Source organism: Emydura macquarii, unplaced genomic scaffold, assembly GCF_026122565.2.
Source record: "Emydura macquarii macquarii isolate MOO-44397 ecotype Brisbane River unplaced genomic scaffold, CSIRO-AGI_Emac_v2 contig_431, whole genome shotgun sequence".
In the NCBI taxonomy this organism is placed as follows: domain Eukaryota; kingdom Metazoa; phylum Chordata; order Testudines; family Chelidae; genus Emydura; species Emydura macquarii.
In genome coordinates, this window is record NW_027130568.1 from 9,142,335 (window position 1) to 9,167,191 (window position 24,857).

Here is a 24,857-nt window from a genome sequence, read left to right on the forward strand (position 1 = left end):
GGGTTCTGAGGACATAGATACACAAGTCAACCTTCCACCTGGTGGAGGATGGCACTGATCATAGATCAGTTGCGCTCCATGTTGTGGGATGGGGTGAAAATTCTCTCTCTAGTCCCAAATAGATCTTGTGCAAAGCCTGCTTACTTGGGCTTCACACTGAGATAATTTGTACCATTTGTTTCTTAAATTAGTACCTAATTATTTATGTAGAGAGTAATGAAGCACTAGTTTTAAAAACTACATTCTAAAATTAACAACTATGTATGGGAAAATTCCTGTCATTGAATTAGCTCACTCTATTTCACATAAGATATTGAGACACATTTCAACACATGACATAGCATGTTGATCTGAGAACCACTACAATATTCAAGGCATAATGAAGTAATCTGAAGAGGGAGACAGATCCTTGCTTCTTACCCACAGATCTTTGTTTCACACCATCTTTCATAATCCCTATCCAATCTGAAGGTTGTAAAGTTTAATAAGCACTCAGGCCTCAGTTCAGCAAGGGACCAATAGTCCTATTAACTTTAAAAGGGCTACTTGCACACTTAAAGTTGGGCATATACTTAAGTACCTTGTTGAACCAGGGCCGCAGAGTCAGATTTATCAAGAAAGTGGGCACATCACTTTGAATTAACTGCACAGGAACACAACTCAGCCTGAGTCTGCTCAGGCTCTGGAAACATCTACTGCACAATGGGCATTCCCAGAGGCTTCATGCTGACACTAGTATAATCACTTCCATACTAATATGGTATCACCTTGTTATTAATATTATAGAATCCCTACTCAAGACTGCTCTAGGCACTCTACCATGAATATATAATGGGACAGCCCCTGCCCAGATGAATGTACAGTCTAATTAGACAAGACAGACAGAGTGGGAAGGGAAACAGAAGCACAGAGAACTGAAGGGATTTGCTCAAAGTCACATACCTGCTCAACTGCAGAACCGGAAGAGAACCTCAGGTCTCCTGAGTCTCAATTCACTACCCTAACCACATTAAACTTGAGCTCGTAGCACTTTAGGGTATGTTTACACTGCGTCTGAGAACGAACCTCACAGCTCAGGGCCAAAGATTTGTGGTAACGGGGCTCATACTAACGAGCTAACAATAGCAATGGAAACGGTGCTTTGACACCGCTGCTCGGGCCCCATCGTTTACAATTATTTTTAGTGTGCTAGCATGAGCCCTCTTTCCTCCCCCCAAAAGTCTGGGCTGGGAAGCTGGTTCCCAGATGCAATGTAGACATACTCCCAGCTCACTCACTAAATAAGCCTGGGACTTTGCTTCCACCCCAGAAAAAGCATCTTCCCCACACTGCACAACTGACTTCTTTTCAGAAAAACTCCTTAGTTGTGCATCCTGTGAGACACATTGGTGAAACATGCCCAGTAAATCTCAAAACAGACAACTTCCTCTACCCTCTTATTTTACATTTTTATTCCCTTTTCTCCTCCTCTTGACTTATTTTTCTGTTATCTCATGCTTTCAAAGAAAAATAATGGTTTAATGAGGGACCTTTTTAAATCACTACCTCTAATTACAAAAAGGAATACACTGTTACATGCATTTCATTGGTGCACAGAGTACGACAGCAAAGCCACAGGAAAAAACCACAGTCGCGCAGAATGGGGAAGGAACAACTATTATTATAAACTTTCTCTGTCACAAGTTTTCTATTTGTATTCTGAGTTGAAGAGTCAAATCTGCACCCTGCTTGTTTTATGCATGGGAGTGGGACCATTGCGTTGTACAAGCACCCAGTCAAGGAGCCATATACATGCTTTATACGGACTGCTTTACCATAAAAAAAAATTTAAATACATTTTAGAAAGGTTTTAATCTCTTCTTCAAACACCTCTTGCACTAAACAAAAAGAAATTAAATGCATCCTTTTTATTGATGTTACAGCTTCCATGAAAATGTTGTTTAACATTAAGAAATAGAACTCGGCTCAAAATGCTGCATCTGTGTTTTTGCTGGTTGTCACACTGCACACATTGCACCCCAGGCGGAAACACCTGGTAAAACCACACAGCTGGTCGGGGTCTTAGGCAACTCAGAAGAGCAAGAAATGAAGTAACAAATGATAATGTGTTACTTTTTTCATTTGAATATCTGCAATACCCATGAAATGGCTATTACAGCTATAATATTGATCCAGTAATTTCCAAAGGTTTCATCTCTCACCCACAACTGCAGAGCTCTCCATTGACTTCAATGGAAACAGGATTGGGCTCAAAGAAAATACAGGACATAAAGCTCCTAAAAACTGGTAAGATAAACAGGGGAGAAGAAAAGAATATAGTAGGAAATGGGTAGCACTTTGATAGTTGGAAGATCCACACAACTAAATAAATGAAGTTTAAATCTGAGTTTATTTCTCTTTACACAGTGAAAATTGATCAATTCTTAGCATTTCATGGAAATATTTACCATCAAATCAAGCAATTTTACCATCTAATTTGTGAGCTGCTGGTGTGTAACACCACCTTTGAATAGAGATACACAAATAAGATAGTCATATTTTGTTTCTAATTTCACTGTACACTTAAACAGTTAAGATGCAATTTTAGAAGTTACAAAGAACACATCCTGGCCCAACCTACACAGGAAGTAAATCCCTTTATCACCTCTCTGCACAGCCTCTCCACGTCGCCACTGCAAGCAACGGCAGGGTTGATAAACAGGGGCTGTCCCTAAATATTTCTCTTGATTGGTGAAAAGTCAGTAGAAAGGAAAAGAGGGAATCTTGATTTTACCCCTCCTCTCTCTCCCACCCTTCACATGCACCAGCCAACACGGTTGAACCATGGGACAGAGGAAGAAATCTGCTATGGATATGGGACTATAGCAAATTACTACCCTCGGGAGCTCTCTAAGGGACCACTTTCCCTGCGGTGCTCCTAGGCAGTACTGCTATTTTGCACTACTCTTAGCACAGGATAAAAATACTTAAGTATAATTTAGCCATAAATGATTTTTCCTATAAGGTGCAGTATTTCATAAATCACTGCAAACAGTTTTCAAAAGAACGTAAGATGATGTCCTCCTCTCTGTTATAAATGAACCTTTTTTAAGAATTTCATTTTAAAATCATGACTGTACACAGCTTAGAGGTACAGTAAAATGTTTAATTGTTGATGGAGTACTTTTTTTTTTTTTTTTTTTTTTAGTGTTACATGTGTTTAATTTTTTCAAAGGCAGAAATTTAAATTTATGGGAACAAACAAATTTCCAAATTCTTAGGCAAAGCTAGAGGCTTGAAGCAGCACTTGATTTATTTTGTCAATGTTTCAAGGCTGCCGTAACTCTACAACATATTCAGCCAGTCTGTCAATATAAAAATATCACCAGGTGATGCAATACCTCTAGGTATAGGTCAGCAATCAATCACGAGGAAACTGAAGTTAAGGGAGAACTTTGCCTAATGTGCTAACAGAAGCCATGAGCTTTGAAGAGATGACGTGCTCAGTCTCTGGGGAGGCCAAAAGGAGTCATCAGTGGGAAGTTCAGCCAGTGTTGCATTAACTGTGGCTATTAGTAATTATCGTAAAGGAGTTTGTTGTGGTTTGCAGACATAGTGATGATGTCAATTTAAGGTGAACTATAATAATGACAGAATTAAAGACTGGTAAAAATTCAATAATCCAGTGCAATCTCCACTTCAACAGCACCTTGTTACTTTTCAGAGTCTTAAGTGAACTTCAGGCCAGTGAAAGAAAGCCCATTCTTTGATTCTTTAAAGACTCCCCAATACTGAATATATTTACATAGACAGAGGCAAAGGTTTTTCAAAACTGGAAGCCTAAATCCTTACTTTGTAGCATAAATAAATGACCTGATTTTAAAAAGTGGCAAGCACTCAGCAGCTCCCACTGAAGTAAAAATAATTACGAGAAATAGAATGACTTACTGTCGTCTTATGAAAACTATACAAGTGCAGGTGTCAAATAAGAGAATAATGAGAGAGATGAGACAGTTACTGATTAGAGTAAATATACATACTGTTTAATTATAAAGTTTTATCCCACTTAGACCAGATGCTTTCAAATGCAGCTAATAAGTCATACATAGGCTTGGAATTAATAGATTTTTATCAGTAAATGTCGATTTCACTGTACACATGAACTGACGAAAAATATTTCCATTGATAATAATAAAAATTTACAGACAGGAAAAGTAAGAAAAACCCTGCTTGAGAAAATGCAACGATTTAGATTTTTGAATTAGGCTTGTTAAAAATGGACTTGTGAATGAATAGTAAAAACAGGTATGATTTGTTGATTTAAGAATATTTACTTTGTATGTTTTGACATGTGATGTTGACAATTTGTGTTTTAACAGTTTATAAAGCTTCCATTTCTTAAATCTCAATGTTTACTGTAACTGTCTGATGCTCACCCCATAATTTCCCTGCAAGTATGAAACTTAAGGATAAGATAAAAATCTAAAAAAAATTGATGCTATCAGTAGAAATAATTAAAAAAAATTGAATTCTGCCAAGCCTAATCAGACAGTTCCTCTTAACTATTTATGAATTGCATATTTTAGCATGGGGCACTTATAAAACAAAATAAACTGCAACATTTTGAAGTTAATGTCAAAGTATGGGAAATCATCACCATCTCTCTTTGGAATCTGCTTAATTGAAAGTTTTCTGGTCTGATGATAGTAGTTTGATGCAGTTATCATCATCTTAGGGCTCTATCTCCCTAGTTTCTGTGATTAGAAAATACCCTGATTGACTGAAAGTAAACAAAGTTAGATATCTGCTCAAAATCTTAGTGAGTGCACCCAATATATGTATTATGAGGCTGCAAGTAGCCACCCCAGAGTTAATGTTTTAACATGCTTTTTGTATAAACCCTTCCTTAAAAAAAAAAAAAAATCAACATCACACTGAGATCAGCTTGAAAAACGGATATGTTCATTCAGAATCTAAAGCAGAGTTTGTGGTGCAAATATGAGGTCATTTGCTCCAGGGTTCAGATATAGAGATACAATTTCTTGTCTCGTTCTTTTGGGAACGGGAAATAATTAGCCTAAAGCCACAGAAACTAATTTTTGGAAATCTCTTAATGCATTAGACTTTTTAATTGTGGTTGGGTAGCTGCAAGGCAGGAGAAACAGCTCAGTATCTCTCGGTTAACCTCTGTTAACCAAAAGCAATTGCTCTGCACTTCACGCTGTGGGATTGTAGGATGAGACTGGATGTAGAATTGTGATGTGCAAAAAGAACACACGTTTTTTTTTTGTTGCTAACGAGGGGTATAGTACTATGATGTTTTCAGTTCCTATTGCTACCAAGCAGAGTGACGACAGTCTGGTTGCACTGCGTGCATAACAGTAACTTAACCATGCATTTCCTGTTTTTTGTAAGTCTCTGGTCATGCTTGTCTTTTCATGTAATGCTAACTTGAATTTCAGAAATGCATGGAGATATATCTTAACTGAACATTTCTAGCTTTCTAATATTTGAGTGTGGGTTTTGAAATCCCACATTCCAAAAGAGCAGGGGAGGCAGAGGTCACTGTTGAACAGCAACAACTTTAACTCCATTTTAACAAAACCTTTTTTTTTTTTTTTTTTCCAAGTAAATTTCATCACACTGATTTTAAATACAAATAATCGCCAAGGAAAGGTAGTCCATAAACTAACACGTTCAGAGAAATGGAACATTCTACTTGCTCATTCGCCTTCTCTCTCATTTCCTTATCAGCAGTCTCCATACATCTGCTTTTTAAAAAACCTGATGTGCCGTGTGCCTACATGAGTGGACTTCTCCTACCTAAATTAAAACAAGATAATTTCTTAAAGGGTGAAATAAGCTGTAATTCGTATTAATCTGATGCATCAACCACAATGGGGTCAAACACCTTATTATTTGTTTTAGAGTTGCACTACGGACTGTAGTCCCATTGTGCTAGGCACTGCATAAATACATCAACTATGTATGCCGTTTTTTTTACATGTAGCCAATCTTCCTCTTTATACAGTACTCTCTTTCTGCTATTTTCTCCCTCTTCCTTCCAGCATGTTTACTTATTTTCTAACCACTTAGCCCTGTCTTCTAAAAGGACACACTGAAAATCTGACCGCCCATATGCTACTTCCATTCTTCTTTCTGGAGGCATATTGGTTATCTGTGCCATAACAATGTGAAATACCAGTATTCCTCCAGATGAAGCATAAAGGCAGCTGTACAGCTCACCTATCAAATAGATAAGGTCATTTTCTGGAGAAAGTTTGTACATTGGAGCCTTTTTGGTGTCAAAATGAGTAATAGCGACTAACAAGAAATAAACACCACTAATTTTTCACCTAGATTAAATCACTTCTATGCGTTCCCTTTTTTTCTATCAAAATGTATAACATTGGGAAAAAAGCACCAGGAGAAAGCAAAAAGCTTTTGCCTATCCTCGCTGGAAAATAACCAGTATCAATGAACTCTGTAGAGCAAACAGTACTTGTTAACTGTTGTGGGGCCAACACTCTCAATTTTATTGCGTCACAGTATTAAGCATTTTTTTTTTTAAAAAGCCCTACCTCCTGGTGACATGATTAGCTGAGAACCTCAGCTTTCATTATAATGTTTCATTCCTAATATACTTTTATTTACTGTCAGTCTTTTATATCACATCCTGTATTAACGGTAAATTAGCTAAATCTAGTGACTTTGCCAAAAGGCATGCCAGGTAGCCACTTTACTTTGAATGTTACTACTTAAATACGTGCTGCATTTCTATCTTTTCAGGTCTCAATGTCCATTTCCCACCATGACTAGTTGGCTTCAGATCCAATATGCATTTCAAGCATGCAAAATGCTAAGATACGACCTCTCATGAAATTCACCAAAGCATATCCCCATTTTTCACTATATTGCATGGGGGCTTTTTCCTCACTTTTATAAAATAATAGTAACAATACACTTCGCAAGTGTATTGGCATTTTATCACATACTCTTTTTTTGGTATTATAGTCTTGCCTCTTGCAGTATTTTTTCCCCCCTCTTACCTTAACAGGCTTCTCAGCACTCTGATCTCGTTTTCCAACATGGTTCCCCATGGCAAGCCACTCAGCTCTTCAGAAACTAAAACAAAAACAGAAGAAAAACATATTTTTGGAAAAAACATGGATTTCAAAAGAAATTTTGGAACTTTTAAACTGATTTTCTCTCACATACCAAAAGGCCTTTCTTGTGCTACAGTAATCAGTGATACAGTATTTCTACAGTGCAAGGTTGGGATTTTCAAACCAGCCTACATGAGTTTGGTACCAAACTCCCATGGTCTTTCATAGCACAGCCACGCTAGGAAAAAAGGTCTTTTCTTAGCTAACAACTCAGGGTCACTAACATGGTTAAATCCTAGTCAAGATAAGATAGTTGTAGCTTTCACATGTGGTAGCAGGCTGAAGTAAATGGGAAAGCGGCTCTTTAAGGTTTACCTTGACCTGCTAACATGTTAAAACTATAACTGCCTTTCTTCAGTAGGATTTTAACTCTTGTTAACTGCCATGGGTTAGCTAACAAGACAAGATCTGAGTTAAGTGAGATCTTATCTCTGAGATTACTGAGTGATTCAGAATGGGGTTAAACTTTCTGAATGGCTTGAGTCTCTTACTGCTTGGAATGATTTTGGCTCAGGATTTTCATTTTTAGTAGAAAAGAAGAATGGGTGGGAGAGGACAAAGATGCCCCCCCCCCAAAAAAAAAAAAAAAAAAAAAAAAAAAGGTTGGCTGCTTTCAAGCCTTTCATTTCTGGAAGCATCTGAACCTTTGAAAAAGATCTGAAAATTCTCAGGTCCTTTTGAACATCAATCAGCCTGATTCTTTCCACCAACAGAACCCAAGCTCCCTCCTTTGTGTTGAAGCCATTGTAATTCCAATCCATTGGACATCCTGAAGATGGCTCATACAGTCCCCAAAGTCAACACTCAGTAAATACATCCTAACACAGCTTAAGGACCAGATTGCCAAGAAAGCTCCAGCTCTCATTTATAGTCCTAAATGAAGTGCCAGATTTTCAAAAGTGGTCAGCACACAGCAGCTCCCACTGTTGCACTGGTGAATATGGGAGATACTAACTGTTGCATACCGTATACTTGATGAGGACTCAAATCTTCTATTTTTAACTTAACTTTTAGCTTCTAACTCATTATTTGCTTTGCTTATTCATTTTGTGCATTTGAACTTGCAAGCTTCTTTTTCTCATTACAATATTTGTGGACCACAGGCCAATGCCCACAGAGCCAAGGAATATTATGTTTTCAAAATGTTCAGAGGCCACAGTTAACCAGTCACAAAGCATATTTTATCTAAAACCATTTAAAGGAATTTTAAATGAAAAACAGTAACTCAAACTCATAGATTTTAAGGCCAGAAAGGACCATCATGATCATCTAGTCCAGAGGTTCTCAAACTGTGGTCCGCGGACCAAGCTCCATTCAGGTGGTCCGCAGAAAGGATGCTGAACAATGGAGAATATCTGTACTTGGCCCTGAACTTGATTTATTTTTTCTGACGACGGCGTTCAAGGCCTTTTTGACAATAATGCCAGCGATAAAAGAAAAAAAAAGTGTTATTTTATTTTTATTCACATTTAATCTAGAAGCAAAACGTGTTTCTTTAAATTGGTACCTTCCTACACTACATACATTGTTTTAATTGGTTGCATTTTTCAGCTGTGTATGTGTGGTTTTCATTAGATGCAATTTAGCTAACCTGCCTGTATTGTATTTATTGGTCATAATTGTCATGTGGAAAGTACTGACTGTACCAGAATCCAGTGCTTTTTCAAAAAATATAACAGTTGTCATTCCAGCAAGTAGGATAGTAGTCAATCCCCAGAAATGAATTTGTGGTTGAAAACAGGAGATTTTAAAAAGAAAACAAATAATCAAACCAGTGATGATAAGATCAGTGAAAAGTTCAAAATCGAACATGAGACTACAGGAAGAGAACATACATCTGCAAAGGAAATTTTGAGTGCAGACCCATGTTTACCAGGAACCAGTATGAGTACCAGTAATGAAAATACACTGAAATGCCAAAAAACAGTAAGACAATACGACTCAAGCTATATTAATTTAGGCTTCACATGGACTGGTGAACAAGAAGAACCAAGGCCGCAATGTGTGGTGTTCTACGCAGTGCTGGCTAATGAAAGCTTGAAGCCTGCAAACCTCTGGCGTCATTTGGAGACGAATCATGCTGCTTTTAAAGATAAACCTCCTGAATTTTTTCAGCACAAACCTGAATGAGTTGAAACATGGGAAAGTAACAATGTTTGCTCATGCAAAAGTAAATGCAAAGACCCTGGAAGCTTCATATCGTGCAAGCCTTCCAATCGCCAAACCGGGGAAGCCTGACACTATTGGGGAAGAATTTATTCTGCCTGGAGCTAAAGAACTTGCATTTAAACGTGTGGAGAGAAGACGGCAAAGCAGTTAGATTGTGTGCCTCTTCCAAACGAGGCTGTATCACACAGAATTCAAAATATGGCAGCTAATGTTAAAAGACATTCTTGTGAAACATGTGAACAACAGTATGTATTTTGCATTGCAATTGGATGAGACGACTGCAATTGGATGAGACAATCTTCTTGCATACCACAGGTATGAGTAGGAAGGGAAAGTACTGGAAGATATTTTGTTTTGTCGGTCAGTGCCAAAAAGAACAACTTTTCCAGTTAATAGATGAGTTTGTGAAGGAACACGGTATTGATTGGCAACGTTGCGTTGGAGCATGTACTGACGGTGCACGAGCAATGACAGGAAGACACAGTGGGATAATGGCTCGTATCCGCAAAGTAGCATCTAATGCCACATGGGTGCACTGTGGCATACATCAAGAGGCACTAGCTGCCAATAAAATGCCAGTGGAAGTGAAGTGTGTTTTGGAGTCTGCTGTGAAATCTGTTAATTTAGTAAAAAATAGACCTATGAAATCTTGAATTGGTAGTGTACTGTGCAATGAAATGGATAGTGCTCATGTACAACTTCTTCATTCAGAAGTACGGTGGTTGTCAAGAGGCAAAGTACTTACTCGTTTGTTTGAACTACGTTCAGAAGTACAGCTATTTCTAACAGACCATCCATTCCAATTCACAAGTTGTTTTAGAATCATAGATTCATAGAGTTGGAAGGGACCTCAGGAGGTCATCTAGTCCAACCCCCTGCTCAAAGCAGGACTAACCTCAGTTAAATAATCCCAGCGAGGATTTGAAGATTCATCCTGCTCTCGCGATTGGCTTACCTCTCCAATATATTCACACACCAAGATGAGTTGTACGCTGGGGTGCAGTAAGTTTCAGTGACTATATTAGATATGCAAGACAAAATCAATGCAATGATCTAGAAACTTGACTTGTTTGCTAGTCACGTAAAAAGGATGATTTCAGCACATTCCCAACATTTTCTGTCTGAAAATGAACTGGTTCTTGACAAAAAAATTAAAAATGACATCGAAGAACATCTTGTTGCTCTTAAGCAACAGTTTGAAGATTACTTTCCAGTAGAAGCTGAACCAAACAACTGGATACGTAATCCTTTAAGAATTGAAATCAGAGAGCTGCCCTCTCGTTTGTCCAATAAGGCACAAGAGTGCTTGTTAGAGCTTTCTTGCAGTGAAACATTACAGTCAGAATTTAAGACATTCCCTAATTGAGTTTTGGATTCAAAGAACTGGAGAATACCCAGAACTTGCAGACAAAGTAGTGCGTTTTCTGATGCCATTTGCTACTACGAACCTATGCAAGACAGGATTTTCATCACTTACCGCCCTCAAGTCCAAATACAGAGGCAGGATGAATGCTGAACCTGATCTAAGGCTAAAGCTGACAAACATTACACCCGACTTCCTTAAACTTTGCTTAAAAATAAAAAACAGTTTAAAATGACTAAAGTGGGAGTTGTGTGCTTTTATTTGTAGAACAAAAAACACGTTAATTATTATTACAGGGTTTTTTTATATAGCACTTTTATCCAAAGCACTTTACAATAGTTAGCAAACGGTAAAAACAACATTTGGAAAGATCATTAAGTGGTCCACTGAGACCCTCAATTTTCAAGTGGTCTGCAAAAAAAAGTTTGAGATCCACTGATCTAGTCTGATCTCCTGCACAACGCAGGTGACAGAAGCTCATCCATCCACTCCTATAATAGACCCCTAACCTCTGGTTGAGTTACTGAATAGGGTGACCACCTGTCCCTCATTTCAAGGGACCATCCCTTATTTCATCAACTTGTCCATTAGGGTGACCACCTGTCGCTTATTTTTACTATGTATTGACATGTATTAAAACATGTAATAAGTACTACTTTAAACATTAAATTTAAGTTTATGATAACTGCATTGTATACTTGAGAGAAAAATATACATAATGTGCTAAGGGAAATAGCGTTTCCCTAAAATGTTCCTTCAAATAAAGTGTTGTCTCTATTTTTCATGTGGTTTTCCCTTATTTCCATCCAGCAAAGGTCCACCTATCAAACCATGATTTAAAGACTTAAGTTAGAGAGAATCCACCATTTACACTAGTTTTAACCTGAAAGTGACCCAGGCCCCATGCTGCAGAGGAAGGCAAAAAAACCCAGGGTCTCTCCCAAACTGACCTGTGGGAAAATTCCTTCCCAACACCAAATATGGCAATCAATTAGATCCTGAGCATGTGGGCATGACACACCAGCAGACACCTTGGAAAGAATTCTCTATAGTAACTCAGAGCCCTCCCCATCTTTTGTCCCATCACCAGCCATTAGAGATATTTGCTGCCACCAGTTGCAGATCGGCTACACGCCATTGTAGGAAGTCTTATCGTACCAACTCCTCCAGAAACTTATCAAGCTCAGTCTTGAAGCCAGTTAGGTTTTTTGCCCCGACTGCTCCCCCTGGAAAGCTGATATTTGACTACTAGTGGTAAATATGCCCAATGGCCTGTGATGGGATGTCAAATGGGATGGGTTCTCAGTTGCTACAGAAAATTCTTTCCAGATGTCTGGCTGGTGAGTCTTGCCCACATGCTCAGGGTTTAGCTGATCACTATATTTGGGGTCAGGAAGGAATTTTCCCTCAGGGCAGATTGGCATAGGCCCTGGGGGTGGGTTTTCGCCTTCCTTTGCAGCATGGGGCACGGGTCACTTGCTCGTAGATTCTCTGTACCTTGAAGTCTTTAAACCATTATTTGAGGACTTCAATAACTCAGTCATAGCTGAAAAGTGCAAAGCTTTTAATTATACTGAAAACCCATAGCTACAGAAAACAAATATTTTCAAATTACCAATCAATAATAATTTGTTACCAATCAAAAATAATCATAATTTGTTTCTAAAATTTCATAGAGAATATAATCAAGGCATTATTTTGCTAGAAGTTGCACATTAACAAGTACCTCCTACTTGTAAGAGTGTGAGCTATGCAAGCATAGCTGAAAAGAAAGAAAGTTGTAGTCTGATTGCTTATAGTAGAGAGAATATTAATCGACTCATAGGGTTGGAAGAGACCACAAGGGTCATCTTGTCTAACCCTATACCAAGATGGAGGATTTGTTGTGTTTAAACCATCCAAGACAGATGGCTATCCAGCCTCCTTTTGAAAACCTCCAGAGAAGGAGCTTCCACAACCTCCCTAATCAGTTTTCTCCATTGTCCTACTGCTCTTACAGTTAGGAAATTTTTGTTGAGATTTAATCAAAATCTATTATACTGTAGTTTGAATCTATTGCCTCTTGTCCTGCCCTTTGGCAAAAGAGAACAACTTTCCTCCATCTTTTTATGGAAGCCTTTCAAGTATTTGAAGACCACTATCATGTCCCCCCCCATCTATCATCTCTTAGCCAAAGTAAACTATAACTGGTTCATTCAGCCTTTTCTCATATGGCTTGTATTCCATCCTTTTAATCATCTTAGTTGCTTGCCTGTGGATCCTTTCCAGTTTCTCTACATCCTTTATATACATAGATGACCAAAATTGGACACAGTACTACAGCTGAGGTCTAACCAGCACAGAGTAGAGCGGTACTATCACCTCCTGTGACTAGCATGCTATGCATCTGTTGTTAATGCAACCTAAAATTGCATTTGCTTTTTTTGCAACAGCATCGCATTGCTGACTCATTTTGAGGTTATGATCCACCACAACTCCCAGATCCTTCTTACCAGTGCTGCTGCCAAGCCAGCTGTTCCCCATTCTGCATTTGGTTTCCTTCCCTACGTGTAGCACCTTACATTTGTCTTTGTTAAATTTCATTTTGTTGTCTATCACCCAGTTCTCCAACTTATCAAGATCCTTCTGAATTTTAGCTCTGTCCTTCAAAGTGTTAACAATCCTCCAGTTTTGTGTCATCTGTAAATTTGATCAGTATGCTCTCTATACCTACATCCAGGTCATTAATGAAGATGTTAAACACCAAACCCAGAACAGATACCTGTGAAACCCCACTTGAGACCTCCCTCCAATCTGACATAATTTCATTAATAGTTATTATTTGTTTGCACTAGTTTAACCAATTACGTGGTTGTTCTGCTGAGCCCACATTTCTCCATCTTACTTATTATAATGTCATGTGGGACTATGTCAAAAGCCTTGCTAAAATCCAGGTGTATTATGTCCACCGCATTCCCCCCATCCATCAAACAAGTTACCATGTCAAAGAAGGAAATTAAGCTGGTTGGCATGATTTGTTCTTAATAAATCCATGCTGGCTGCTAGTGATCACCCTTTCATCCTCCAGGTATTTGCAAATTGAATGTTTTACACATTGCTCTAGTAGGTTTCCAGGTATTGAAGTTAAGCCATTCAGCATAGAATTAAAACACAGGTAAAATCCTGAAAACCCGACTTGAATTTTTCAGTCACTGAACCAGAATCAGCTGACCTATTTCGTAATCCTCAAAGAATTTTTATATATTTTTATATATATTTTATATATTACTGCCGATAATATAAGACCAGGCTCTCTTGGCCTCTTTTAATAAATCTCATTAATTTCAGAAAGATTTTCTTCCTTTCTTTGTTTATGCACATTTTTTTTTTAAAAAAGGTGCGTTTAGCACGAAATTTGTGACATGAACTATATAGCATATAAAATCATGATTTTGGCTAACAATTTTTTAAACAATATAATGTTTATTGTGTACATACACGCACATCACCAAAAATCACCAAAAAGACAATACAAAACAGCAAAAATTTAATATTAATCAAAGGAACTCCTTGGACTTTTTCACATTATAACACTCAATTAACATTTTAGAGCTCAATAGTGACAGTGTTCTTAATTTGCTACTGGATGTGTCTGGGGATAAGACACGATGTTATATGCAATGGCTCCTTCAATGACAAGCCATGGAAGAATGGAATCTCAACCTTTACTTCTTACTTTCTGGCTCTTCTTGCTGTGTCTCAACTTTAATAGTGCTTATGTAGCTAAGCCGCAATGCTTAAACTATAGCTTTTGGTTGGCTAATGTGGTTATGCTGCATGTTTTTCTGTTAGAAATGTATGCTTTTATGACAGTTAAAACACCTGGTGTCACTCACTGGTAGAGCATGAGTGTAACTGACGGTAACATCTGATGCACTGGAAGTAAAACATACACAGGAAAGATTAATAAATTACAAAGAATATGCACTCTCCACTCAGAATTATCAATGGCACTTTCTCAACAATTTAGTTTTCATTGTTTGTGACAAACACTTCATTACACTACAGTATATTTACTAGTAAACTCTGAAGTCTTAGTAATGTGAGACCTCACCACAGCTTTCAATTTATTCAGAGCTTTAGGAGGGACTGTGGATTATTCCTCATTGCGGCCAATGCAAAGGAAAGATTAGGCTTTAGTCACAGGTACTTTGGTTGATTTTTGTCCGAAGGCACAGCAGTTCATGTGCTCTCTCAAGCACAGAGATTACAAGGACTGTCGCTGGCCCTTTTAGCACATGTAAAATGGTGGGAGTGTTGTGTTACCTTCCCTATGTACTCACACAGAGGTCAAGAACAATTTGGTCCTACATCTTTGCTGAGATGTTAGGCATGACTAATAGATTTATTTAATTATTGTTTTTGCAGATTAGCAAAGTGCAAATTAGTTAGGTTTTACAGTACATATTATGTTAATTGAATTCCATTTATTCTAAAGTCATACTACATGTTATTGTATCTGATTAAATTATTATCCACTAATAACCACTTCTGGGATCTCTTACACAGGAAAAAAACCCAAACCTTCAAGAGCAATCATGTCCATTCTAGTTAGAGTCCACAGATGGGCAACAGCATAGCAAAGGCTGCTAACAGTTCTTAAAGAATCAGAATGCCTAACTCTTCTCCACTACAAGGAGGAGATCAACATCTGCTTGCTGTTGGGTACCTAAAGGAAACGCTATTGATGCCATTAAAAAAAAAATCCTAGAGCAGGAGATCATCCCATAGGCCTTTGCTCTACACCTAATGGTTTGGTGCTAAGCTCTGAGGATCTCCTTTGGAACCTGAGCAAGAGAAGTGCAGACATGGGAACAGGAGGTTAAGAAGAAATATCAAGATAGGGACATGGGGGAGAGAAGATTATTAGGGTCCAGAAAAAGAAACAGGAAGAATCACCAGAATGGAAATAGACTGGGGAGGGTAACAGAAGCAGAGTCAAATGGGAACAAGGACATAGGAAGGAAGTATGTGGAGAGAGAAAAACAAGAACAGACAAGAAATAAAGAAAATGAAAATATTATGATGATAAATATAATATAGAAGAAAAAGAGGAAAGGAAAAAACCACACCTAAACCTAAAGTTGTATTTAATGTATTATACATTAAATACATTTGGAGGGAGCAGAGATCACACACCATAGAAATCAGACCTTAAATATATAGTTCTTTGGAGAGAAAAAAAAAAAGAGGAATAAGAAAGGAATAATTTGGGTATGTGGTGATTACCGCAGTTAAAACAGTAAGCCAGACATAACTCAGAAGAAAGTAATATTCATTTCCTGCCATTCTGTTACCGTACTGTATGTAAAAACCTTTTGAGGGAACAATTCAATATCGGTCAATTATTTAAATAAAACTATCATAAGCCTCATCTCAGCAGTTATAGATAGAAACACACACTACCATTGAACCTGAAGAAGGAAATAAAGAATGAATGTGGAGCTAATGTGACATTTGCCAACTATCACTCTGATCATTCTGCTTGTATGTTGCTTCCCTTACAGTCTAAGCAAGCCCTCGTCTACACTTATCTGGCGATTCGGTGGCAGTCGACGGGAGTTATGCAAGCTACACAGAGTAGCTTGCGTAACTCCCATTGACTGCTGTGCTTCCCTCTGCGTGGCATCTTCATTGCACTGCACCACTTGAGGGGGTGGTTTACCAGTGTCAACTTCTGGATTGATTGAGCGGGTCTTCACTGACCGCTCAATCAGTCCAGATAGGTCAATCTGACAGTGGCGACTTTGCCGCCATCAGCATAGCCATACTCTAAGTAAGGGAAACAAAGGTGAGGGAAAGCAAGCTCTTGGAGTAGGATTATCTGTTTGTACTGCACCTAGCACAAATGTGGCCCCAATCTCAGGTGGGACCCAAAGACTCCTCCGCAATTCAAAAAATAAAACAAGAGTGAACAGCCGTGTATTGTATGAACAGCAGAATGGTGAGGAGCTAACTGAACCAAATATTCAACATGACCAGCAGGCTAATGCCAGGCAATGAAAGAAACCACATGCAGGATGAAATGATCTAGACAGCCATAGACTGGTAGCTTGTGCAGCTAATCAAATAGAGAGAAGATAAAATTTGATAAGCACATGGAATGACTCACTGAAATAGTCTACTAAGCAATGAGCTCATGATTCCAATGTGAATCATTTTTTCAGCAAATTGTTTTAGCTGTTTAATGCACACTGATTAAACACATAGGAAATGGAAAAGAAAAAGGAAAAAGCTTGCATAGTGGAAGAGCAGAGCTCTATACAGAAAATTCAGGAGAGTGGTTTGAGAGTGGATTTAAATAAGGTTGTATATTTGGGTTCTGCAGGAACATAACTGAAGTTGAAATTAGTCATCTTTGAGTAAACCCATAAATCTGCACTTAGGTTTTTCATTTTCTTTTTAATATCTCAAGGAGACAAGCATATGGCCAAAATAACACACAATCTTGTCTTATGTTTATTTCCTCCACCCTAGGAACTGAAGTACTATACGAAGACTAGATTTCACCTCATCTTATTCATACATAAATTAATGCAAAATGTTTAATATAAAATTCTAAATCAGATATCTAGATATACCTATCTGCAATAATGTTTTTTACACAAAGTTAAGGGACTATGATTTTTCAAGAGAACATTTCTAAAGATAGACTCACTTTTCAGCCCAAGAAACAAAAGCAACACAACTGGTTAACAAAAATATGCTACAATCATGGAACTCCTCCAAACTGCTCCACATGCAAAAAAATGCAAAATAAGTCTTCTTAAAAATATTATTCCCAAAAATCTAACATGAAAGACAATTCAAATGAAAATGTACAGTTCCAGTTATGTCTATAATATGTATTAGTCTACATGCATTTGTATGAGCATATGAATGTTCACCAAAATAAATTAAAGTGAATAAGAAGGTACATAAAGATTCGATCATTCAGTCCTCATTCAGACAGACAGAAGACCCTTTTATTTTGGTCATGTTTTCAGTAGCTATAGAAATAAAAGATGTTGATAAAATAAGACTGTTTCTTATCCTTATTGTCATCCTTACTTCTAAAAAAGATTTAGTAGAAATATAAGCATATCAAACTCCAATTCTGGGAAGACTTACGCATGTCCTTAACTTTACACACCGTAAATAGCACTACTGATTTTAACAGGATTACTGATAATGATAAAGTTAAGCATGTAAGAAAGTCTTTATAGCATGGAGGTTTTAAATAGCCATTTCAAAATCTGAATGAGAGATTATTTTTTTGTTTTTTCAAATGACAGAGAGAGAATGTTAATTTAAACCTGTGATGTTGCCCTTACTGGTTATGTTACTTTGTCATTTTGTTCTGATTGGTCTGCTTTTAACTATGTAACAAAAGATGACAGGTCCTTGCAGGTGCATAGTGCATGAATCTGGAGTACATTAGTTTTCCACTGAGTAATAAATAATGAATTATGATAAACTCATGTGACAACTTCTTAGAAAAATAATACCACAAGTAATAAATAAAACATTGGAACATCTGAAATCTTATTTACTGGGCACTCATAGCGTGGTTTGTGCTGTGCAGAACATAGAAAAAGACATAGGCTATCCACCCCCACTCTACCCTCAAAGGAGTTTCAAATTTAAGGCACAAATTGTATTAGTCAGTGGAGATACTCATGGGGTAGGCTGGGGATCACATAAAACTTTCTTTGAGGTGCACTATAATTAGCAATCCCTCCAATGTCAAGGAATGGCATACTGAAATGGCAGCAGATTTCTGCTTACTTATTTAAGAGTGAGATCCAGCACCTTCCCCTTCTGAAGCAAAACACTGCTGATGCCTGCCAATAATGGCACCACAGTCATAATGCCTTAAGTCACAAAGATTAGAATTGCAGGTAGTAAATATCAGGAAACCAACAAAGCCACGCCAATCCCTATTCGGAATCAGTGTGAACCTAAACAGAAGAAAACAATCCATTTGAACCCTTCAGCTCTTGCAATCATAAAGCCCAGAGAGATCATCCTGAAACAAAAGTGCATCCTACCCATACAGAACACTGCAAACTCATAAAAGGATCCTCTAATCCGATTAAGTAGTTTACATCAGTCAGAATGCATCATACTTGAAAGAGTCCATTTAGGCCATTTGGCATATTAGCGGAGGAATTTTGGCTTCAGAAATAGTTCTTGTGTATACCCACATACAATTTTTGTGCAGAAGATAATGCCGCTCCACAGTTTTCTCCTAGGTTTGCATCTGCACGATCAACTCCCCGACATTACCCAACCTACACCACAGTGGCTGCCCAACTTTAGAAATAATGTTGGTATACAAGGAGCAAGGGAGTGGGGAGCCTCTTCTAGCAGCTGATAACAGTTGACAGTGAGATGACCAACATCCTAACTGTAGAGGAAATCATACATGACACCCATGGCCTCCCCACATGAAACCGTATTCCAACAATAAAATTCTAAACAATACAAATAAACCACGGCAATGCTCACTTTTCTATCGTCTAATCAAACAAAGGTAAAAATCAGAACAAACAATGGGTGGGAAGCACATTTCACAGCTAATCATATCATCACTGAAGCGAAAGAAACATGAAAATAAAATCAGAGTTAGGGAGAGATCTCACTATCCTCTGTAGAGGGAACATTTGGTTAAAGATGATTTTTAAAAAAACCCAACATATAACTGGAAAGTTCTCTTTCATTAAAGAGCCCATGTTAAGCCTTCTGAAATTAAATGGGTATTTATGGTAGGAAAGAACACATTTCATCACCCATCCAAAAAAAGTGCCACTTTAAAATGATTTAGCTACAACACTATTGAAAGACAGCCAGATGATGGCATTCTAGAAAACAAAAATTTCCCCTGATTTTGATCAAAATTTGAATACTTTATGAAATACAACAGTGCCACATTTTTAAGATCATGATATTTTAACTACAAATTGTGAGGAAATTTTTTCATACACCTTGGAGTCTGACCAGTCAGTCAACACTGCAAGAAATCCTAAAGCCTGAACTATGATTCATAGCTCTGTAAATAATATTAAATCTAATAAAGTTTGTTTTGTATATATTCTAAATATAAAAAGTAAACTCTGCTCCAGAAGCTATTTTGCAGTGACCACTAATGAATCATAACAACTGAAAAGTCAAAGAAGCAACATGCCAATTTTTTTTTGCATCTTAACTGCACATTAAGGGCCATCTAAGTTTTAAAACACATTAACTGCAATTCTCAGGGCACAGATGCATCTAACTGGTATTTTAAATACTATCCCTAAATAGTAGTCTAGTCAGATATGTACACTAAAGGCTCAAATATGCAGGTTCCTACATGAGTATGTGACTCAGTGGGATTACTCATCTAGAGTAAAGTTATGTAAATACATAGGTGTTTTTAAGAATCACATCGTTAAGTATCACTTTATACAGGAATCCAAATTCATCATGGTCTGATATGGATAAATCAGGGTGGAGAGGTGCCAGGTCACATTTTATTGTTCTTCACCACTCTGGTGAACAGTCACCACAGAAATATAAAGGTATTTTAGGGGTATATTTAAATAGAAATATTTTTTTCCAAGATAAAGTATGGAATTGCAATTGAAACGGATATTGACGCTGTTGTATTCAGCTCTGATTAGATAAAAATAGACATGATGAACCTGTGCCAAGAAAATGTGCAAGCTGTGTCTAATTTTGGTGATACTCTTTTACAGATGTAACTTTATTTATTTATCAGTGTGGGGTTTTGGGGGGTTTCTTATAAACCAGAAAAACCCCACACATTGATTTGAAAAGAGAATTTTAAAAATATCAAATCAAACATATGTGGCTTCTTGGAGACCAGGTGGGCTCAGATGGCTAATACATGGACTGGCAGCATGTAGGGAATACGTGAGATGATTTTGGAATTTAAATTTGATACCCCTCTTTCCAAGCAGAGATAGCTTTGCACGATTTATCCCTTCTTTAAAGTGAAGGAGGAAATAGTCTAAATGGTCTCCCCAGAATTGCCACACCATCATTACCTCAAGGATCGTAGAAAAATTGTCAAAGTGGAGCAGATCAGTAGTCCATTGAGTTCAGCAATTAATTGTGTAAAATTAATTGTGCAGATGTGCCAGACACTTCAGAGGAAGGTGCAAGGAAATCTCATAAATGGACAATTATCGAATAATTTGCTTATAGGGCAAGTTATTCCCTATCATCTCCAACCTCCTGATTTAGTTGGTGGATTATTTGATGCAGCATGGACAGTTTTTTTCTTTTTTAATGTAACTGGAAATTCTCATTATCCATCATTTCACTAAAGTAATATTTGACTAAAAACAAAGTTTAGAAAAGAAGGATTCGTTAAAATGGAAAAAAATGTGTAATTCTAGATGTAACACACTAGATGCCAGAGGTATGAATAATTAACACCAAGATTTTCCCATTTTGGTGGCAGTCATAATATTTAAACCAGCAATGCTCAGGGTAATTCAGAACTGATTCAAGTATCACACCGTGTTTGTACAGTGCCTTGCACAACAAGCCCCAGACTTGGTTACACTCTAGACACGACTGTAATATAAATGTTTATTAATAAATAATGTATATGTTCTTCAGCTCTGATAAGACTGGACCCAATATGTTTTCCTCCCAAGTGCTAGACCAAGCATGTAATACAATTGACCTGAAAAGAAATGAAGAAGTTCAGACTCAGGTTTTGATACAAATATATAAATAATTTACAAGTATGTAATGTCTCACTTCAAAAAGATACCAAAACCATTTAATGACATCATTCCATTCAAACACTGATGGAGAAAAGAAGCCATATTACACAATAGAGGGAAAGGGGAAATTTTGGCAAAGAACACTGGGGTAACCACAGGACCTCAGTGTTTAAGGCATCAGTTAACTGATTTTTGAAATTTTTTTCCCATGTGCCTCAAAGGAGAGGATCATGTAATTGTTCACTTGTAAGTATGTCATTTTCAGTGACAATACCCTTGAGGTATAGCTAAGGACAGTCTAAACATAATTACAGAAGTTGGTCCAATAAAAGGTATTACCTCACCTACCTTGTCTCCCTCATAATTACAGATGGCAGTCTGTGAAATGACAATGAAATTGTTGGACAACAGTACTTGCAGGGATTTTATGCTCTCTTATTTGTTTGGTTTTTTCCCCCTTCTTCTTTCAACCCCACCCCATTCTTTTTCCACAAACTGTGGATTATTAAAATAAACTTGGTGTTTCTTCTTTAAATGCCTCTTTTCCAGGTTATAATTGTTTATATATTTTTTTCATATAGTATTGTTATGAATTTATCAATGTTTTTAAAAAAAAATTCCTCAGGAGACATTTTCTCATTCCCTCCATGGAACAGAATACAAGGTCACCCAACACTGCTCAGCAACCATTGATATAAACATACTATACTCAACCATAAGTATAAATCTATCTATGGTATCACATTAAAAAAAAGCAACACAGACCATCTTCTGTAAATGTTGCTTCCCTTATAAACCACTAATACTTGAAAAAGGTATCTTTAAGGCCAAAAGATCTTTCTATGCTGAAGTGTATTGTTTGTTCAATAAAGGTCAAGGTATATTATCCATATTGTAAGCTCTTTTCTTCAAAGTCAAACATTGCTGGAGCATATTGAACCATATGCTTCCTTCCCAGCAGAAGAAACATTCATGATAATCCAGGTAGTTACTCTCAGAGTTTCCGTGGTATATTTCACACAAGAGAGGTTTAGTGACCCACAAAGGAAGGAAATAGGCCAAGAAAGTCCATAGCATCCTAGGTTTTGTAGAAAACAGGTATCATTATCCAAATTGCATAGTAACATCCACGTGTGCACTCACTGTAATGCGTGGATGGACGGTGCAGAGAAAAGTAATAGCGCAGGTTCAAGCAACAGTAACTATGCATGGAGTTCCACTGGGACCCCAGTAGTTCATGGGATCATGCTACGTAGAATGACTTGCTCCCTTCTCACCACAGTACCCCCACCTCAGAACCTGAAGAGAGGGGCTTTCCACTAGCTCCCAGGTAGCTTAGGGAGCATGCCACGAAGATGCAGCTTTTGCTACCGCCATGAATTATGGAGTCTTCAGGCATGATGTGTGTCCTTTTGTTCCTCCCCCATCACCCACCTCTGCAGGGAACACAGTGTCTAACCACTGCATTCTCCGGGCCCGATACAAAAATGGGAATTTTGCCTGAATACGGAGGCTGGATCAAGCCCTCTGTTGTTCCCTCATTCGCTAATATTCACATGTTCATTTACTTTGTATGTTTTATTGTGTTAATGAGTCTTCTTTTTTTTTTTTTTTTTAATTACAGATGTTACATTAAATAATACTATTTTGTAGATAGTAGCGTTACTATCCTGGATTTTAAAAATATTTGAACAGTCAGGGCAAGACTGTGGCTTTAAACTGCTGGCTGTATTGGGATTGGGCAGTGAAGCAGGGCTGCATGCCTGAATTTGCTGCAGGAGAGAATGCCACCTTCAGAGTTGTACTAACAGAATGCAGCTGTGAGAGGACCCTGCTATGCCCCGTTGAAGCAAGCAGAATGCAGCGATATGCCCCTGTTCTCCTCCAGTCCTTTAGGGACCCTACTGCTTTTCTGCATGCCAAATTCATAAGAGCACAGGACGTGGTGGGAAGAATTGGGTTTATGCATGGCCCTTTCTAGGGGATTGGGAAAAATGCTCCTTACTCCCACCCTTTCACACCCCACACAGATCCTCAGTCTTTTAGTATCCTTTAATTTAATGTACTGTTTTTGAAATGGGATAGACCTGAGTCCAAAAATAAACGTGCATTTTCTTAATATTAAAGCCTGATGCATTGTAAAAACGATTGTAAATGTAAGGGCTGATATTTTCCAGTGCTATAAGGGTCTAGCTATGTGATCACTTAGTACGTATGTTAAAACATCAATAAATGACAGCAAAATCCAAATGTTAAGATGGCTAATTACAACAGTCATATACTTCTGTAAGGACCCAATATAGCTATTCTAGCCACATGCAGTTCCATTTTAGGGAAATGTAAATTTTCAAAGACAATCACGTGAAAAGCATCAGAGAAAATGGAAAAAACAGAAATGGCAGCAAGATATTTACTAACATGTTTCACGCACATTAGTCCATTATTTCTTACTCAGAGATTTACAGTGTTTGAGATTAACATGCTGTGAGCTCACAGGAGATCTAACACCTGTTACATGATAAGAGAAACAAAAAAACCCCAAAACCAAGATATCCGAATACATTCAAATGTTCCTTCCATTTCCTCTTTCTTGTCAGAGAAAAATTATGAATTCTCTCCAGATGAACAACAACATATTCTGATTTCCCCTTTCTTAGGCCAGGAGGGTGACATCAGGCTTTCCAATGAACGCAGCATTTCATTGTCTATTTCATTATATAAACAGAGGAAACCTGTTTTTGCAATAACTGGTAACACAAGGTTTACACAGAGTTGTAGGCGAATGTACTTCAAAGGCATCTTTTGCTCGTTCCTGCCTTGCTATCTGCAAAGGTGTTCCAGAGGCAGACGTGAGAGCATGATGACTCACCTACCCCAGAAACTTAACTTTGCACAGACAGAACACTTCAGCAGTATGTACTATTCACTGAAAGGATTAAGCACACTGCGTTCTCCACCCAGGGCCGGCCCGAGCCATTCTTGTGCCCCGGGCAGACATTATAATTGCATCGAGTGTGCACCCAGGGAACTTTCATTAGGGTGTGCACCCACGGAACTTTTAACTTTAACAATTGCGTATTGCCTTCCGCCGAAAAATCTCTCAGCTCCTTCAATTTCGGCGGCAGCTCTTTACAGGGCACATTTGGATTATGTTATTAACTAATTGTAGAATACTTGGTCAGTTATTTTGCTGTGAGAATAATACATTTTATATATATGACAAAAAATGAAACAATGAATTCACACCACTGTGTCTCTTTTGGGGAATGCTGATCGCTAATTTGGCTCCTGAACCACTGAGACCTGAGTATCACTGCTGTAGCGCATCAGGCATAAATGTGGATGCCATAAAAGGGTTTGATGTAAGACACTACATACCAGCTGTGGGGATGCCAGATTTATTCTCTGATGGCTGGATCT

The 24,857-nt window shown here is 37.8% G+C and overlaps 1 protein-coding gene across 2 annotated transcripts in view; it reads right to left on the reverse strand.

Moving 5' to 3' along the window:
* MBP (myelin basic protein) overlaps positions 1–7,094 on the reverse strand; it is a 130,526-nt gene extending 123,432 nt beyond the window's left edge. For both annotated transcript variants that reach the window (XM_067537524.1, XM_067537523.1), the window contains exon 1: positions 7,029–7,094. In XM_067537524.1, the coding sequence (XP_067393625.1) occupies positions 7,029–7,079 (51 nt within the window). In that variant the 5' untranslated portion in view covers positions 7,080–7,094. The remainder of the gene's footprint in view (positions 1–7,028) is intronic.
* Between the last annotated feature and the right edge of the window lie 17,763 nt (positions 7,095–24,857).